Genomic DNA, 21,299 nt, shown 5'->3' with positions numbered 1-21,299 from the left:
GGCTGGACATACCAGACTAGTTTCTACCAAAAGATGTCAAAGTAAAAGGAACACTACTGGCATGGTTGACTATAAACATGAAATGCCTGTGGATTGCTGATGAGTAAATATGGACTGGAAATTTGATTCTGTCATTCAAGAGAGATTTTGGATACCTTATCAGAGTAGTGAACTAACAGAAGCTAAATTATTTTTAAATGAATGAGTAAATTTAAATGAGTTCTTAATCTTAAGGAAGTGACTGTATAACCAAATAGGAAAAGGTTGAGTATAAGCAATGAAATAATGTCAGTACACGCATGGTCACTGTTTCAGTGTTTGATTCCAGATCCTGTCTCAAGAGACATGAAGGAAGTCTCCCTTCCCTCCCCTGCATCAATTGAATCTTTTGGGATCCAATACTCACTAAAACTTGTACATAACTGATGCTGGCCTCAGTCTGCTATCACCTTTCCTATTGCAGTCATTAAACTCATATTCCTCATGCTGCTTGCTATTCCAGCCAAAACAAATAGTCACCATCTTATTAACAAACCAGCCCCATTCATTTACCAACCCTATTTGTCTCTACTATTTAAGTTATTTACACCTTAGCTGATCTTCAAGCAGTGGTCACAACAATACAGTCTCCTATTTCCAACTTCCTAAGAAGGTTTATGGTTGTAACAGGCATCAGTCACCAGTTCCCTCTCATGTGCTCCTTAAATAGAACTTTGTCTTGCTCTAATGGCCATGTGATTTATCAGCTCTGTTACTGAGACTAATTAAATGATCAACCTCAGATGAAAAATGGATACTAAAATTGCATGCCCACACTTGCCCATTCATACAGGCAATTTATCCTAATATCAGAATTCATACCAAGAATGATTCTCATTTGTTCACAGACATTTGGGATTCTAATATGGCATAATGTTGTGTAACATCTGTCTGCTTAACTGTAGGTCTATTACAAAATAACAATACATCCAGGAATATTCAGAAAGGGAAAAAGTTGGAGAATTTACAAGTACATAAAGGGGAAAGGCCAGTAATTGCAGATTTTTATAACAATAACTTGTTGCAATGATTTTGTAAGTTTAGAGGAAAGCCTGGAGTGAAGCAACAAAAGAATTTATATACAGTAATCGTTAAGTTAACTTTCTTCTGAATATCAGAGAGAGAGCCATTTCTTATTACAATGCATTTTTATGAGGATTGTATGCAAGAATAGGACACCATTTTAGTCTCAGATGTAGCATTGAATAACCTTATATCCTATAACAATCTACAACACTGTATTACCAAAGGTACCTGAATATGCCTAAAAATACCTTCTGTGGATCACTATTGTTAGGCAAATATATTTTGAAGGAAGAAAATAGGGCATAAATTGGTGTGCTTTTATCAACAACAACAAAAATAATATTGATTTGCAAGCTACTCAAAATGAGCCAAGATATGGAATTACTTCTTCCAGTTAGTGGGAGAGGCAGTTTGCCAGCTTTTTTCCTAATGTGCAATGAGAGAATGATGAACAGTTACAGGCAGATTAACCAGAACCCACACCAAGGGTGGGGTTGCAGAGATATGTACTAACAAACAGTATTTATACAGAGAGAAACAGGCAGATCTGCACATACACACCGAGGCACGCACAAAATTAATCGGGCATAAATAACTGCAGTTTCTTTAGATATGTTACATCATTTCACTATCACCCAGGAAACTAGAATTTCAGAATAACGCAATGGACCCAAAATGTAAATTATTATTAACATTATCATTGTGACCCTGCACAACATTTGCTCAAATCAAGCCATCTCCAACAATTTATTTTTAAAATTATAGTATTCTCCATAGTCTTATACCTCAAGTCATTATTTACACACGGCCAGAAAGTATAAATGGAGTACATGTATAAAATGCTGCAATTTTAACCTAATGTATCAGTCACAGGTTTGAAAACTCATTCTGCAGAACTGTAACATGGCTATTTAACATGAATAGAAATGGAAAACCAAACTTCAAAATTACAGTAACTTTTTCCAGAGTTGAATAACCAAATAAGCATAACTCCAAAAACTTCAAGGCAAAGTGGTGAATGGATGTAAGAATATAATCAAATATACTTAAATTCCATTGTCTCTCAGTATAACAAAGACAGTAATATGTTCAAGGTTTCCATTTGAAAATTGTTTCTCAGGTCAGTTTGACAATATTGAGAGGTTCTACTTAGCAAAAGTTAATGTGCTTTGACACTAGGCCAGAACTGGGTCTGTGAGAGTGACTGATCAATCTAACAAGATTCTTTCCAAAGCTCACAAGAATGGCAGTTTTTCCAAAAAAGCCCCCATTACTTCCCCTCATCCACCTTTCAGTGCAAACTTTCCAAATTCCTGAGTTACTAGAAACTCATTTAATTCTTGCAATCACTCTTATTTTGCCACCAGCATGTTACCACACTGAAGCAAAACATCTTTGCATTGCACTCAGTATATTCCCCAAATAATTCCTGCCTGTTCAGCTGCAGCCCGGAGTTCTACATAATGAAGAGTGCTACATAATCCAGATTTGTTCCCAAGACAGGCCACCTGTCAAGACCACTAACACATTTCAAGGAATAAATCTGACCTAAGACCTTATTATACCCTTAACTGATCTAAAAAATTCACAACTAATCATCAAAAAAACACCTGGCAACAACTACAGCTATTCTTAAATTCTGTAGGCCTTCATATCATTCATTATTGCTACAAAGAATGCCTTTTCTTTAGTGAAAAGAACCCCTGTTACAGAAGTTCTGGTAGATAATGTGGAAGCCAAAAGGACTGAAATTGGAAGGACAGATAAAAATTGAAGGATTATGGAATATACACATCCAGTTGTGATTAAAGCATATAAACTTGGTGACCTTGAGCAATCAGGTTACTGCACTTGCATGGAATTTATTCTCAGAAAATCTCAGATACATTACCAAACAAGAGTTAGGCTGAACAGGGAAGCCCCTCTTTAAAGGTTTATGGTACATGATTTTATGACTTTGAGGCATTTCTTACAAATACCCAACCTTCATGTCATTGCTGAGGTGACATTGTAAAATCCCAGAACAGAAACAGCAAGAATAGAGAAATAAACACCTTGAAGAACAGGGGATTTCTTTTTTTTTTCATTATGTATTTATTCTACAATAGTTTTATAAAATACTAACAGTTTGTATAACCTAATGCCTGCAAGTAATTTAACTGGGCCTAGAGATTCCCCTGGAGAGTTTAATTTAATGACATCTATTTTGAACAGCAATGAGAAAAACAGTTGCACAGTTTTATATTTTTATTGCAAAACCATGCCTTGAAAGACTTAGGCACCTTTATAGCTAAAATTTCTATCAAAGGTATCAAGGAGCCATGAAAAAAATGGGCAATTATTTATATCTAGTAGACAAAGACTTGTATAAATAAAGAAGAAAATTGCATAAAAAATTTTGTCATGAGACTGAGAGATTGGATTTTCATAGAGATGCTCCACACTTCCTTTTCTGTAGGAGGAATTGAATGTAATTTTACAGACACTAAAATCCATTTACACTGCAGTCACCTTATATTAATTCATCATCAGAGAAGGATGTGCTCTCTGCATGATATTACATATGCACAAATTCTTTATGAATTCTGTGGTGATTTTTTTTCATATCCAGGAGTAAGTTAATCACAAGAAAGAGTATTTGTTGTAAGATCCCCTAGAACCAACCATGAAGAGCACAGTGCCAGCAGTTCCCTAAGGTTTACACATCAGTCAGTAGAAAAGAATTCATAAAACCATTCACACTTTTCAAGGGAATTTATGGAAATTATCTTTTTAATCATGGAAATCTTTGTGGGAACTGAAAGTGTTTTGCATAGAAGTTTAAAAGGTAGATTGATGCAGTCATGCACATGACCTCCACTGAATCACAAAGGCACTTCTTCCCAGCTCTAGATTCACACTAATGGTTGCACAGACAATCAAACCACATATACAAAAATTATTGCTGCCCCAGACATAAACCCTCTGTATATGATTGAAAAGGAAAAAAGCATTATTCAGCTGGAAGAGAGCTGTCTTTATGCAGTAAAGGCAAGGATTATTTCCCTCTTCCTCCTTCCAGACTTAAATTTCATTTTAAATAGTCACTTTTGCAGTAGTACCCTCATTTTGGCTTAGGCTATTAGAAAAATACAGCAAATACTGAGAAACAGAGTAGAATATACACAATGTAATTCTGTTTTTTAATGAAATGAGGGGTCTTGTTAAGTTTATAGTTTAATATATTCAGTTATTAAAATGGAATAGTGAAGCTAAATTTACACCTCAAAGGCAAATTTACCCAAGTATTAGTTCAGCTAAATTACTTATTGCTAAGTATTCATCGTGCAGTAAATTGTTTATGGACGTGCCTGTAAATTATTGTGTTTGTCAGCTACTGGCACATCTCATACCATTCTGGATATAGGCTGAGCTTTAGTACTTCAGTAAATGAAATTCTTATGTTTGGGGTTTTTTTTAATATCATGTATGTCCCAGTTAATCTGTGAGAAATTACTTCATATGGTGGATACACTCCAGCAATGCAGGGTGTATGGGGCACATCAACCAACCAATTCAATAATGAAGATATTACTTAGGCAACAAAATTACAAAAGATCCCATCAAAAACATATCCAAAACTATTACTTTTTGGATTATCTTTGCTCTGTCTGCCAAGACTGACAACATTCCCTCTTCCTAATCACCAATTTAGCTACTGCACAATACAGAAAACTGTCAGAGATGCTGGATTAAACAGGAGAAGGAGTTATTGGGCTGCCAGCAACTGCCCCCAAGGGAAACACCAACAAAGACAAAACCGGTGCTCTGCTTCACCACAGACTACCCAGATATTACAGTAATCAGGCAGCATGGAATGAACAGCAACAAAATTAGAATCATTTCTTTTTCCTGCTGTCCTTTGTGCTATACACATCTGAGTAAATAAAGTTTATTTTGCATTTCTGACAAGGCTGTGGGTCACAGTTCCCTCTAAGAGAAGGTTTTCTGCATTGTAATAACTACAGATACTTGTGATCATGTTCTGGATTTAGTGATTAAATCCTAATTTACAAGCAGACCCTTGTAGAAATAAAAGCAAGCAAATGATCTTTGCTCACTCCAACAGCACAAGACACTACATGACATCTGCTGGAGAGTGCTGGAAGTGATTGATACTGTTTGCTTTGTCCAGGGGACTCCAGGAGTCTTTGCAACCATGCCTTTTCCAGCCATTCCAGCCCACCTTGCTCCAACAATTGTTCTGCAACTGCTTCTGGGTAAGAAGCTAGCATAGAGAAAATGCATTATTCACACGGATTAATTTATTATATGCATACAAGCATGAAATAGCTGACCTTACTATTTCTCTCCCAAAGGTCCCAGAGCAAAAAGAGCACACACACTTGGACTGTCACAGAGGTAAAAAAAGCACAAAAAAACCCACATCACAAAACCAACCAAAACCAGATTTCAGGGCCCAGAGAACACCCTCAAGGAGGTCAAAGTTCAGTCAGACCCAGCTCACCCTGGAATAGTTACAACTGTCATAAATTCATTTAATGCAAAAATTCTGAAAAAGACATACAATGAATAATTTTAATATATTCATTTTGATGTTTGTTATTTCTGTGCCTTTCACTTACATTGGCACAAAAAAATTGAGTTCACACGAAATGGGAAAGCAGAAAAAATAGTTCTGTTGCCAAAAACATCCACTTCTTCCAGAGATAAAAGTACAAATATATTAGAAATGCAAATGCATTCACATCTAAAAAACTAAGACTGTTGAAAAGAAAAAAAAAGCAGGCGATGCCAAAAAAATATTTTACTTTGTTTTGGGGGATGATAATGAGTCAAAACATAGGAATATGAACCTGGACCTTTCTGTGATATACAAAGTTTACTAAATGTAGATTGACCTGTAAAAGTGAAAACCTGGAAAACTGGAGACTAGCAAGAAGACATCCAAGGAAAGATTTTCACTTTCCATGAATTACTTAACAGAACACTGCTGCTGGTATATACATGATCTCTCTTTATATCATAAAATCAAATCACTCACTACCATTACCTTTCCATTTGAATAAAGCAGCATTTGGACCTACTGGCACCAAGGCAGAGAACAAAAATCATTCAGTTTCCAAGTCCACACTAATCAACTAGTCAGATTTTATCCTCTAGAATGTACTTTGTCCTATTTTCAATCCTTCCCCAAAAGAAAAAACTAAATATATATAATAATATATAATATTATATTATATATATTATATATTATATATGTATATTATATATTATATATTATATGTAATATTTATATTATTTATTGTATATTACATGTAATATTTTAGCTGACACTCCCCTGCATTGTTTCAATAGATTGAGCCCTCCTGGCAAACACTGTATGGCCACAATCTCTGGATGTTATCTACTCTAGATTTAAATGCCATGATAGAGTCACAAATATGGATTTTCTTTTTCAAGGTGGAAGATGTTGCTGCTCAGGAACTTCTCTGAAGCTGAGAAGAAAAGCAAAATTTCATTTTTATTGCCCTAATGTACCTTCTGTCTCTGCTGGTATAGGACATGGGATCCAACATATAGGTACACAGGGTGAGGAATGCTACAGAAATACTTTTACCACTTTCAGATTAAACATACAGACAAGATAAATAGCAGAAAAAAATATGCTATTACAGTACTACAACAGTGTTTTTAAATAGGAAAATGTGTTGGTGTAAATACAGTTATAAAATATAGTTAATGGAACATATGAAAAATAATTATTATATTTAATAGTAAAAATATGTTCTTGAGCAAGAAAATTAACAAAACTGTATTTCCTAAGAATTTGGGTTAACCCCCCCAGTGACCCATTGCCTTTCAACAACTCCAGTGATTACCTCTGAATTTTTTCTTCTATCAGCAAACACACAAAGTATTGCCAACTTCCTCCAACATTGCTGAAACAACAGCTGGGTAATAGACAGTAATTGGGATAATGGGCCAGGCCACTGGGCCATGAGAAATTCATGTATAGTGAGCTCAGGCTGCAATCCTTCCCTTAGTAGGATAATAATTTTTGTCCTTTTCATGCAATATTCAATATGTTATGAAGATTTTAGGAACACAGTAATTCTCAGGCCCCCTTCTCTGATTTCAAAACTGATGGAGTTGTTTCAAAACGTTGGAGGAGGAAAGAGCAACAAATGAACAGAGAACAATTGCAGAAGTGCTGTCCCCTTGGAAACCAGACTAAAACACAAAGAAATCTTTTTTTTTCCATCAAACATACAGTAAAATCACATATTATCACACAGATTTCCTGACTATAAACATATCCATATACTATAAAATATAGAAAATTTTCTCATGGATACATGAATTTTATTAGTGTAACTGCAATTACAGCAGTTGTTGCTACTGTAATACATAATGTATAGGTCCTTCTACAGAAAAAATATTTGTCACATTATTGCAAAAAAATTACCTTGTATTTTAGCATCTTCTTGGTATAATTGTGCACCCATAAGATTTTATGACAGACCTTTCCCACTTGGCACTCTATCACAATACAATCCTGAGGCAGAGGTTTCTTCCCTATTCCCTTAAGACTAAAGATGTTCTGAGTTCCAGCTGTAAGATTTCTCAGAATAAGCCTTCCCTGTGACAAAGAAAGAAGAAAAAAAAAATGTTTCATTACTGTAAAAGTCCCCTCTTGCTACCAAAGCAACAATCTAGGTGAGAAAGCATGCTTACAAGAAAGTGCTCCTATTGACCTTTATAGTTCTTAAGTAAACTCCATTGCTAAACAAAGAAAACCAGAGAAACAAAATCTTTTATTTTAAATTCTTCTACACTATTAAATTCAACATCGAAAAGTTTTCATATTTCTAGGTTTTATACTTCTTGGCTTCTTCTTGAAAAATAAACATCGAAGAACATATGTCTCCTTGTATCTCATATAATATTGAACTTTGCTCATTGAGTGTTTCCACCTGCCCTTCACCTGCCTTATGAGCACAGTGTTGAGCCTGGAGAAAGGGAGACTCAAAAGAACCACACTGCTCTCTACAAATACCTGAGAGGAGGTGGTGGTGGGGTGGGGATGGGTCTCTTCTCTATGTCTCAAGTGAAAGGTTGAAAAGAAATGGCCTTAAGCTATGCCAGGGGAGGTTCAGATTGGATATTAGAAAGAGGTTTTTACTGAAAGAGTGGTTAGACATTGGAATAATTCCCCAGCGAAAGTGGTGGAGTCACCTTCTCAAGAGGCACCTGGATGTGGCACTTGGGATATGGTGTAGGGGTGATTATGGTGATGGGTTGACAGCTGGCCTAGATAACCGTGGAGGTTTCTTCCAACCGGGATGATTTTGTGATTCAGCTAAAATGTTCTTCCTAATCCTTTGTCATCAAAGGATCCAGGGCTTTTGGCTTTTAATAATTTTATAATACTGGAATCTTAAACTGCATCATATTTGGTTGGTAACACATGCAGAAGGGTTACTTATGTTTCAAAGAACTTTTTTTTTTTTTGTCTTTCACAGTTCACATACTTCAACAGCAACTTGCAGTCAAAATCTCTCAGCTGGGACAGAGACAAAACCACAAATACAGCTTCTTGCTGAAGGTGTCATAGCCTTTGCTCTGCTCTTCATTTTAGCATTTGGAATAGTGATTACTCTGATGGCAAAAGCAGCTGTGAAATGGTGGCTTAACTTGCAACAGAAATTATTTTACTAAATAAAGTACTCATCACATAAATTAATTTGTGATGTAGGCATGCAACGAGAAATACTCAATGTTATTACTTAATTACTTAGGTAGCAAAATACACTTTAATATAAGTATTTAAATTCAGAATAACAATGTATATTTTTGTGATAAAAGTTCAGAATTTTTACAGAATAACTGAAGGATTGAAGGACTTGGCAGAAACAAATAGAATTGAAGGATTTTATAGAAAATCAAATAAAGAAGACATGAGAATATGTGGTGGGGAAATCTATCATACATAAGATTTACAAAGTTAGTTAATTTGTGTTTTTACTTCAGATAGTAGGAAATCTTACCATCTCTTTCTCTCAAGCAGATGCTTTAATATTAGCAACTGTCTATACACTTCCATAATTTGGATACTGGTGATAATTTTCTTGGTAGAAATTTTTAAATCCTTTTTAAATATTGAAACTAATTTCTCTCTTACCATTATCACACACTCAGCCACCGGCTTGAACGTGAGAGGATACTGAGCTGTTTCACCTCCACGCACATTTATTACAGGAGGGCCATAAAAACACTGTCCTTCCAAAACTGCTTCAAACCTCCAGTCCTGACTGGACATGTTACTCTGAAAGAAAATCAAAGATGTAAATTAGATTATGCATTTAAATTTTTTAATGTGCATTTCAGCTTTCACTTGCAGCTATCACCACATCAGAGCACAGTACTCATTTGCTCCAAGTACTGGCTCAGAGTGCCTTTGGGGAGAATAAAAGCAGTGTATTTTAAAAATTAAATAAGCTAATAATAAATCTGTTATTCCTGGCAGCCAGAGGTACAGAACCCCTACTTTCAGTAGCAATACTGTCAGCAGGAATACTCATTAGAAGAATATGAGCATGATCTAGCTAATGGTCAAGATGGAATTTGTAAGTATCATCATAAACATTTACAAGTATCTTTATGGTGCTGTTTAATGCTTGCCAAAATTCTGTTCCTACTCCATCTGTAGAAAATCTTAGTGTACCTCTTTGAAGTGCTGATGTGGTGTGCTGGCTCATTTGGCCACTGACAATGTTACAGGATCAGTCTTGCTTATGAACTGAGAACTCAATCTCCAAAGGAGAATTTACAGTCCTGTGTTCTCAAAATCTGGTCTTTCAAGAGACTGAACTACTTTAAAGAATGCCTGTCCTGAGCAATATGAGCATGAGCCTATTTAAGAAACATGTCTATTGTGCATCCAGATGTATCACAAGACTGCTTGATTATGGTAAAAAGTGAGATCTTTCATAATACATGCTTAGGGGGGTGCCTAAAAATAATAAAACTAGAATAATGCTATTCAGCATCCTACTGTTTGAAGGAACCAGATGACCAAACATCCAGTCTGACAAAAAAAAAAAAAAAAATTAAAACTTATCTGAAAGATAAAATAAAGTGTCACTCATGAGCTAATACATGCCTTGTCAAATAGAGAAGATTAATCTCATCTGATCTATGAAAAGAGAAAGTAATCTTTTGACCTACAATGGTCTTCATCCATGGAAAATTGTATATAAACATCAGAGATAAAGAATGGATTTGAGGGAATGGAGATGATACTTCAGTCTTTGTTTCTTTCTAAGAAAGTCTCAGAAACAAAGAATCTGTGGTCAGCAGAGCTAACCCAGAGCTACCCACACCTGCAGTATCATCTATCTAAGGTTTGATTAATATGTATGATTAATGCTTCACTGTTTGGTGTTAAGAGGTAAATTTCCCAGTAGTTGAGCACATATGCCTGCTTGGAATGTTGAGGCTTAATGTAGTGCCTCAGTTTTACAAAAAACTTTGATCACCATGTCTCCAATTCTCTAATAACAATGACATCATCTCTGGTAGAAAACACAAAAGGAAAAATTATTTGACTGATGTCCTCATGCCAAGGATAAAATGAAAGGGGAAAAAAAGACAATAAAAGTTGATTTTTATTACCATCCTTTTTTTTCTCCACAATATCAGGAAAAACTTTATCCTTTTGAAAACCAGCTTGGGCAGCTTTAAAATTGGCAGGTCATCACTCTCTGCTAATATAACATTTTAAAAGTTGGGATAAAGGAAAAACATCATCAGGATTGGTCTAGGTTCTAGAGGAGGACAGTGAAAATTTGGGTGCTTAAGTTGTTGTATTTTCAGTGATTTCTACTAAAATTGGTATCAGATGTTTCCTCTATCCACAGTAGAGATGATTACATCAATATGTAGCACAAGTATTTCTTCTTAATCTCTAACACAAAATCTTGACATCTGGAGAAATGTAGTTGACAAACATGGTCACTTTGAAATTCCTTTGTAACACAGCATAAATTCCTAAAAGTATCTTCTAAAGAAAGATATTAAGGTCAACCATAAACATTAGAAAATTAAAAGAAAATATTTGTCAAATTCCACTCCTTTATACTTGTTCATTACTAGTTTTAATTAATTAATCATCTAATTCCTACAGGATCTCTGCTTAATGCAAAATCTTATCCAAAGCCTGTCAAGTCAATTCATTTAAACACAATTAATGCTAAAGGAGTCAGAATCTCCTCACAGTATTGTAGGTAGTTCAACCCAAACTACATAATAATTGAATTGGACCTATACCTGGAGAGTCTGAAAGGCACAGATGGAACGGTTACATTCATCTCATGCTTGAGAAAATTATGGAAACCCCAAAAGAAGCTAATCTCTGATCTCAGATTCAGCTGGGTTCTTATTCTGCTTCTGTGACTGATTCACTGCCTGGCTTCAAGCAAACCAGCTGACCATTTAATTTGCTCCCTTTATAAAGTGTTCCACCTAACACAAGTGATGACTGTTAGTTTGCTTGTGTCTGTAAAGTGCTTTGAGCAATAAATATTCAGTTCAAGAAACTAATTTTAGCAGGTTGAACAACCTCACCTTCAGCTCCCAAATGAGCATGTCTTTTTCCATAGAATATTTTAAAAAAACTTAAATGACAAATACAATAGTGCTAACAACAATATAAAAATATGGAAAAACTTCTGATAGATGGAGAAGCTCCAACTAGAATGAGTGTATATAGAAATGTAAAGTATCTAACTCCTAAAAAGAGTAATACACATTTCATATACTGAACATGAAAGAAACCTTGTGAAAAAAATAATGTACAGGTACAAAATTAACCTTAGGATGTAAAAGAACAGGAACAACTTCACACTTTTATATTTGTTTGTCCATCAATGTTTGATTTTGCAATTTTAGGGCATAACATTTAAAGCAGATTTTGTGATCATGTATATGCATTTCATTGAAAGAGAGACACTAACAGAGATACACATTCCCTCTCCCTCACACAGAATATATGCTCCTTTTGGGGTACTTCTTACTTCCTTGCTAAGAAAATGTGCAAGACTTTATAAAAGTTTGACTCCCTGCATGACATTTAAAAGCATATGCTTAGAAACACTCTGAAGAGAAAAATAAATCCATCAGGAAAATGAAGCAAATCTGTTTGCAAGCTGTTTAAACAAGGTAGAAAATGTCCTTACTTTTCTGTTATGTATCAGTTGCTTTTAGGCTAATGTAACATTCAAAAAAATCAGTGTTTAATAAATAAATTACTAATATCTTAAAACATATGTGCAAGAAGATATAGCACTGTAATATGGTTTCTTTTCATTTTCTTTTATTCTTTCTGATGTACTAGTTCCTTGTCTACTCTCAATATTTGACAGAGCATTCAGTATGATCTTTCCCCAGATATTCAGTCTTCTTGTTTGAATCTGCCCCCACTCTTCTGAATAAAAAATCTCAGAAAAATTTCTCTGTAAATTAACTCACTAGAATTCTTTAGTGGCTCTACAATCAAAAGTACATAGACCAAACTGTAGTGCAGGTCTCAGGAAATATTTTACTGGTTTTATCTCTTAAAGAATCTTTATTCCTTCTGTCACAGCTTAAGATCCTTCCCTATAATATTTGTGGAGTTTTTTGTTTTATTTTAAAGTTCTCTAAAATTTGACCAATAATTCTTTGAAGGAGATAATATTGCACCCATCTTCTCTCCCTCTGGTCTTACTTCTCATGTGTCAAGGATTTCATATACAAAATAAACATGATAAAACTATATATGATATACTGCCTATGCTTACCACATTTTTTTAACTCTATGTAAGCTTGTTCTACTATTTTATTCCTCAGCATCTCTCCTTTTTTGTCTTCAGAAATAGTGTATTTTTTCCCTAGATTAAAGAACTACTTTTTCACTTTCATTGTGATAACATTATTAAATATTAGACTAACAATTGTCTGAAGAGAAACATCAGAATTAAGCCCATCAAACTAATAATTAACTTGAAGTAAATTATTTTCCTTTATAATATCTACAACATGGACTTTGAGAAATAATACTCAAGTCAGTATTTACATGCATTTCTGCATTTCAGGACTGTAAATTTTAACAGTATTGATCCGAAATCTCATTTTTTAAAATCCTGAATCTTAGTTTAGTTACCAGTAGTAGAGTGAACTTACAATTGGAATTTCCTGAGTCACCATCTGGTAAGCTGGAGTTAGAAATTCAAGCTCTGCATCAGCCTGTTCTGCATTCACCACACATTCAATCTCATAGACACGAATATCACAGGAGGACTTCAGAAGAATCTGACAGTGGTAGCAGCCAGCGTAGTTAGGAGTGAATTTTATAGGAAACTCAACTGTATCACTTCCACCTAAAAAAAGGCCCAAAAAAATTGTGATGTTGTAAAAATTTCAGAAACATTGAATTCACAAGCAGAACCTGAAGAGGTGTCCAATAAACTGTAGGAGAGTCTTCCCAGCAGTATGTGCAAAAATTTCAAAGAAACAATGGAGTTTTAGGAGTGTTACCATATAAGTTAGTTCCCTAAAAAATGGTATATTGAAGCATGTAAAAAATATTTTATATTTATTTTAGTAGTGCACAGAGACATGTATTTTAAAAGAGCTCTTAAATCTAGTAGAAGAGTTTAACATATATGAATTTCTGTAAATATTTTTAAAACTATACAAGCTACTACACTTTTTTCAACAGCTACCATTAGAAATCAGTGATATTACAGTATATTTGGCTGAGTATCCCCAATAATTACTGAAATTCTGCTAAATGTAGTAGTTCTCATGACAACTCTTTAGACTTTTTTCTATGCCGAAATTTGGACTGAAAGTCTGAGTTGCCAAAATTGACAGGGGTGTCCAGAGTGAAACAAATTCATGCAAAGTCCCATTTTCCCAATCCACAGCACAGAGGAAAAACTCCCCACAGTAATCTCTGGAGCAAGGAAGAAGCAATAGAAAAGCTGTCCATCTTTCCACAGAGCCAGGTCTAACCAATCTGCTGCAAAGACTTCCTCCTCTGTTCTTCTTACAGAAAAGAACACTCTTCCACAATATTTTAAGCCCCTCAGTAGCCCTTGCAGGACACATTCCAAAGGAAAAAGGAAGGTATGTGGGGAACTCCAGTGATGGCCATAAGGAGTTCCCCACTTCCAAGGGTCTCTAAGACACCTGAAGCTGTAAAACACTTCACTGTTGTTGTATATGAAACAAAGACTGATTCTCTTCACTGTTTTCCAGCATTAGAAACCAATGCCTAAAGCTGGAAAAAGATAGCAAGGAAAGTCAGAGACAACATAATGATACAGCAGAATCTTACAGATAAAACTCCAAACAATGCAATTCCCTCTGAGGGGGAACACCTGACAAAGTCTTGTGGAATTCTCCCTTTTCACCTTCATTTGGCTTATTTTCTGATGGTATGCATGACAACTGAATCCAAACTATTCTTATATCTTTAGTGACAACAACTGAATTTTGCAATCAGTCTTCACTTGCAATGCTGTTCATTCTCTTCCACCCAGTGGTGCTCCCCATGCATTCAGGTCTCATCTCTCTGAAAATGAACACCCAACTGAAGTTTTCTTCTGGCCTTATGTCATCACTACTTCAGGTTTTCCACAAAAAAAGCTCAAGTTCAAGAGACAAATCACACAGAGTGACTATATTCATCTTTCAATATTACTAGACTATCAGAAAGAATATAAATTGCACCTCAGGTTCAACCCTCTCTGAAATAATTAATTTGTTCTCTTTTAAAGACAAGATTAATGGCCTGGTAATTTTTAAATTATTACTATTTTGTCCTATTTTAGCATTGAATTATTATCCCCATGGGCTATCTTCCATAGAAGTGACCTGAGTTTGTCAGTTATGCAAGGACTGAAACTCTTTTCCATTTTTCAGTTCATTAGTACAGTCCCTGTTCACAAGAATTATTTTAAGATGTTGAAACAAAATATTCAATTCAAATGTAAAGTGCACATTTTAAATACCTGCATTTCAAGTTAATGTTTAAACATGTATTTGAAGAAAGATAGTACAGTGTTCTGAAAGATCTAAAATATTTCTGCAGAAGTTTTCCTTTCTTGCACTAAATGGAGATTTTAATTACTAATAACTAGGGTAATTTTGCCCCGAGTTGGACCCATATTTGAAATGCACACTTTCAAACAGAAATGCCTCCCATAGTAAAATTTTAAAAGAGAAACCATTAAAAGTACATTCCATAATTATAATATGTAGTTTGGCATTACTTTGGTAAAAAAAATTTGTTTCTGTCTTGGGGTGACTTTATGATGTGTATCCCATATTGCTGCCCTATGCCCAGAAATTAATTTTTGTGCTTTTTTATGCCTTTATTTTTCCTGAACCTGGTGGGGGAGGGGTGGTGACCTGCCTTCTCTCAGAGGATATATTTCTAAATTTGGCCAAACCAGCACAGCTTCTTATACATTTAAAAAATACATTTTAGAATAAATCAGTTGAAAATTTAAGTATTATACTCAATTACAATGAATAAAAAGGAAAGCAAGCAAATTCATTATGTTTATTCAACATGATAAGTGTCTTTTGCAGTAATACATGGTTTTTCCAAATCGAAACAACTACAGAAATCCCTTGTCTTTGAATTACAGGTGAAGATTGACTTTTTTTCCCTGCAAAATGTTTTTCATGCTAATTTTAAATATCATAAAGTAAACTGGGCTTACAAGTGTCTCAGCCTAGCATGTTTTCTTCTCTCAGTCTCATAAGACATTTAACAAAGGTTAATCTAGGGATATATTCAAGGGTTTAATGAACATAATCCAGGGGGTCACACCTGGCTTACCTAACAATTTCTGAGACAAAAGTGTTAACAGTAAGCCATGGACATCATTTATTTAATTCCCATGTAGCGGGAAGCAGAGCCTGCATCCATCAGAAAGAATGAGGCTGCAAGCACTTCTTCAACAGTGAAAAGTCAGGCAGAGCAATATAGGGCTTTGCTACAGTTTCCATCCCTACACAAGATTTTTATTGTTTGACAGGGAACCATTCTACGTGAAATAAGATGACAGTTTTATTTTCTAGATTTATATCTGACAAATGCCTACAGGAAACATTCACTCGATCATAGTGGGTTTTGCTGTGAGACAGCTGTCAAAATAGGGGTATTTGCAAAAACTAAAGTTCTGGTGTGCAATGTTACTAGGCACTCTTGGAAAACTAAATTACAGCACATAGGCACTGGTCATGCCCTCTGGCAACTGCCTGACATCTTGTGCCATTTACTTATTGCAAAACACAATCTGATCACCGCCTGGAACTAACAAAGTTCATGTCTTCTGAGTCTTAAAAATCTTATAAATCATCATTTTAGATCTGCCTGAATTCAAAGTAAGTCCTCTAACTGCATTAGCCAAAAAACAGTACCTTTCAAAGAAAAGTAGTGACAGCTGTTTTGACATTAAAATGTAAGAAAAAAACATATTCTGTAAGGTAGTAATAATGGTCCTTAGTAATCACTGTTTAGCCTTATTACAAATTGTGGGTAAATGAAATGAGTAAAAATAGAAATGCTACTCTTCCACACAATCTGTTGGCATAATTTCTGAAGGTAGGAAAGCATGGGCCTTCAGCAGTTAGCCAACTAATTGCACATTATAGTAGCTTCTGTTCAGCAATGGTGATTCTATGTATTCAGAAGTTCAAAGCTAAATTTCTCACTGAACTTATCTCAGCCTCTGACACTATGCATGGGTCACAACAACTCGTTAAATCAACCTGAAGACTGAATTTGCTAGTATGGACTCCTAGAAGGTTAAATAAGCAATCATGATGAAGAGCCCAGACTCTTCTGCTTATATGTCAGGTTTTCAAACTGGTTCAGGGGAATTAGAGCTCATCACTCAACTCTGTAGTCTTGAAAAAGCAGCTACTCTTTTGTATCCCTTATTGAGTTCTGATAAGTTTTGAAATTTTTGCTATCACTGTGTATGTTCATTTGATGATTTTCTTTCACTTTGTCTTAATAAAATAGATTTCTAGAAGAGTTTCTAAAAAACCTACTGACTGGTTATTCATTCCTTTTTACATTTAAATACAGTATACCATTACACATCTAAACAAACAGTTAAATACACTTAACCAGAGAATGAAGATCTACTGGGAAAAAAGAATGAAAGCAAATTTTATTCAACAGATCTAAAAATGAAAATGGGAGACACTTTTTTTCAATGTCTTGTTATGAATACTCAGCAGCCCTGTTTGTGTATCATTCAGAAGCCAGTGAGGAGCTGTGTGGCACTACAATAAATTATTTTTAGGGGGTTGGTTGTTTAATAATCATTGTCCCTAATATTTATGAAAAATACTCATAGGCACTTTAGAAACAAGTAGTCACTACACCAATGGGCAATGCTGCCAAGTAAAAAGTTTATTTAATACAGCTTTAAAAACCATGACACAAAGGTGTTTTCTTAAGCCATTTGATGAATAGCCCCTGCTGAAAGGGATTACCCAAATTATGAGGAATTACACTGATAAAATAGAGTAATAATCCAAAGAGTCTTGATCTAAAACCACAAGAAAGTCAGAGATGAGGTCGCTCTAAAACATACACTCAAAATTTACAAAAAAAATTTAAAACTGATTCTTTGTGACTGGAAGAGTAAACAAAATTTCCTACAAACAAGGAAGAGAGCTCAGAACTATTACAAAGACTGTGCTGAATGCTTAAGGAAAATTACATGGAGAGAGAATCAAAACCAAGTCTTTGATATTACTTACTGCAAAATAGTAAGTTAATGCAAAATTAGTAACAAAGGCTTACAGTGATATAATAAGAGCTAGACAGAGGCTTCTGTGGTGTAGTTCCTTTCTTTTTACAATCTAGATTTCTCTGAGGAAAGAAATTTTCGTTTTTAACAAAAGAGAAAAAAGTAAACCTGTAGTTGCTTCAACAGAAGGCACAAAGTCAAAACAATCCGAATAAATTAACTGTAGGAACAATTATTGAGAAAGTAGAAAAAAATCTAATAATTCCTGATAGTTCTGTAGAAAAAGATTTTTCATCATTCACTGGAGAGGAAAGGAAAAAGAAAGAAAAACATGAGAACTCTTCTTGGATATTCTTTGCAAGTATAACAATAGGGAGACAATATTGTCAAATCCTGTAAGAAGAGGCAACAGAATTCTAATATTAGCATTTGATATTGAATCTAAACTAGATAGCAAAATGGAACAACACTTTTTCATTGAAAATAAATTGTGAGCTTTTATTTATTTATGGGCAATTTTTATGTGAAATAGTACAACCTAGCCATCCAAAAAAAATGGTTTTAGTTTTATATTCACACGTAGGTTTTCCATGTTTATTTTTATAAAATAGGAGAAAACCTAAACCATATGGCATGACAAAAAGCATTCCCCATGCATGCTTGCCTTAGAAAAGTTCAATAATGGATGTGATAATAAAATACAGTAAGAGCTTATGGACACACTTGCTTAAGTGCATATCCATTTGAAAATTAAAATCTACCATTACCATATAGAACTGCACAAATCTATCATTACTGATGGAATATATTTGTGTATTCATCATTTCATGACCAGAGATGTTGGGATTTGGTTATTATTTAAAGGTATAAAATAAGGTATTGATGTGCTGGTACTGATATGTGCTGCTGTAATGTTTAGAACAGAATTTGCTATCAATCACTTACTCCCATATATTTTCTTTCCTTTAGAAAACTTCTAGTCCAAGGGTATTGCTATCAGGTTTCCTGCTAATAGTACAAGTGGTAATCTAAAGTCATTTCAAGACAGGAGATTGCAAACAAAATAAAAACAGTCTGAAAAAAAGAAAACCAAATAAACAGGAAGCCCTTCTTATAAAGTACCGGGATGCTTCAGTATCGATGAACTGTCACAGGCAGCTCTGTGAGGTGCTCTGTCTCAGGAACTTTTATCTTTCCATTACTCAAAGTAATTGTCAGTGTCATGTTACAATATATAAAGCCATAGCCTATTCCAGAAAATTCCAGGATTTCCTAATTCTGGGATAAATCCTTATTTAATACCAAAACACATATTACTGGATGTTTCTCTTAGCATTAGAATTTCACCAAATAATTCTTATATTAACCTCTAACCTGACAATTGGAGCAAAACTGTGTGTCTTAGAAAAGCTTCCACTTTCTTTTTCAAAAGACTGAGTGGTAGAAAGATTTTTATTCCTCTTGAGTTTGTTGGTATTTAACAAGTCTCTCATTCACATAATTTCACAGGTATCATAAATTGTTTTATTAGAAATCTCTGTCTTAGGTAGAAAGTGCTGTGCTTTCTGCATAGAGCGCTTAACACTCTTTACAGTCAGACATATTTTCCTTTTTTAAATAATTACAGGTAACCTGAAAGGAACCTCTTTCCCTCAGAGATCACGGAGACATCAAGGTATTCAGTTTTCAAGACCTCGAAAATTACTGTAGAACTTGTCTGAACCCTTCCTCATTTGCAACCTTCTGTCTAAAGTGCAGAACAAGAACTGGATGTGCTTTTCCAGTATTATGTTCTCCTTCATAATACAATAATAGCACTTTTCAACACCTGCACTGTATTTTTTCAGTTATGCATTCAAGGATCCTGGTTTGTCAAAATTTTATAGCAAATCCTTTGATGAAAGAACAAGGGGGCTGATGTCAGAAAAACAGAGAGTGGGAAGTAAGGCTGACAGCTTTAGTTCACACTGTGAGATAGGTACTCTGCTGCTTTGCAGATTTCTCAAACATTTTGGGAGACATCACTGCAAAACAAAGCCCTTCCTTCCCTTTCTACCTATGTCATTTCATCTTTCATATATAACATTATTTAGGATAAAATCCATGCTGTTCAAATAAACCCAACTGCCTAGGAATTTGTTCTGCTTAGTTAAAACTTGGTTAAAGCTGATCTTTCATTAATTGCTGAAAAGACAAATAGCACTAACTTTTGTACTGGTTTTCACCTACTCCAAAATCCACAGCCATTTCCTTGTTTCCTGGTCATAGTTTGTGCTGCTGTACAGGACCAGCATATATACAGCAGAAAAAATGCTTCTAAAATCTATTCAACAGAGATAATATAATAGCTCTGACTTACCAAACATGGTTTTTACCTGCAGGAAGAGAATGCTCATTTGTACAGATACAGTTTGTAAAATAAGAGTGCATGGCAGGAAATCTTAAATAATTGTAGGGATTATTGACATATATATGCATTCCAAAGTCAGTGACTCTGGCAAGTACAAGTACAACTCAAGTTACAACTCTGAGCCATAAAACAACTCTATTCAAAGTTTCTTGTGTTTTTGCCTTTAGAAGGAACTTGTTAATTTGGTGAAGCATGGAGCTGGTTTTGGATGCTACTTCTCTGTTGCTAAAATCTGGAACCATTATTTTAATTCCACTTAACATTTTATCCCTTTCATTCTTTCATAATACACCTCAAAGCAAAAGGAGACATATTTCAATGTTGCAACATTTTTCAATTATGCCTTACATGACTTTCCAAATGTTCAATCTACCATTCTCTGGTTTGTAAAGCATTGCAGCTTTACTGTCAATTGCCTTTCTCCTGAGCTATATGTGACAATTGAATTATTTCCCAGGCTATTTCTGATGATACAGGGAAACTAAAGCTCTTCAAGATCCTATTTGAGACAAAGATGAACAACCACCATGGTGTGTGACACGATCTCCTTCCACACCAACTGGTTTAGCACGCAGATGCTGTTCCACATATACTATTACATTTGGTTGCACTAAAATTCATAGTTTATAACTATGTAACAGTTCCAACTAACTTCTTTTACAAAATCTGTGCCATTTCTAACTCAACCAAGTCTTTGTATAATCTTCCAAATTACTGAAATGCAATTAATATTGTGCAATAACTACTGGTTCCTAAGGACTCCCTTTCTGATGACTCTCCAATAATGAATTAACAACATTTGCTAAAGGTTTTCAATCAGGGAAATGTATTATTTTAGATCTATGCAAGTATGCAGTATGGGTTTTGATAAAGATATCAGACTTGAAGTAACGCAAACATATTGTACTCTTTTTATCTATTTGATCTGTAATACTGCCAAAAATGTAATAAGGTCATTTAACAAGATCTATTTTACAAGAAAATGTTTTGAGTGGCAT

The 21,299-nt window shown here is 34.7% G+C and overlaps 1 protein-coding gene across 1 annotated transcript in view; it reads right to left on the bottom strand.

The window, feature by feature from the left end:
* The window catches only part of CFAP47 (cilia and flagella associated protein 47), a 270,533-nt gene that overhangs the window by 136,985 nt on the left and 112,249 nt on the right, over nucleotides 1-21,299 (bottom strand). Inside the window, exons 46-48 of the mRNA XM_042035463.1 lie at nucleotides 13,291-13,487; nucleotides 9,251-9,394; nucleotides 7,535-7,708 (exon numbers count right to left, since the gene is read on the bottom strand). Coding sequence (XP_041891397.1) covers nucleotides 7,535-7,708; nucleotides 9,251-9,394; nucleotides 13,291-13,487 — 515 coding nt within the window. The remainder of the gene's footprint in view (nucleotides 1-7,534; nucleotides 7,709-9,250; nucleotides 9,395-13,290; nucleotides 13,488-21,299) is intronic.

Source organism: Corvus kubaryi, unplaced genomic scaffold, assembly GCF_017639235.1.
Source record: "Corvus kubaryi isolate FWS band 111438036 unplaced genomic scaffold, C.kubaryi_AGA036_p1.0 133, whole genome shotgun sequence".
In the NCBI taxonomy this organism is placed as follows: Eukaryota; Metazoa; Chordata; class Aves; order Passeriformes; family Corvidae; genus Corvus; species Corvus kubaryi.
This window is presented reverse-complemented; position numbering and strand designations above follow the sequence as displayed.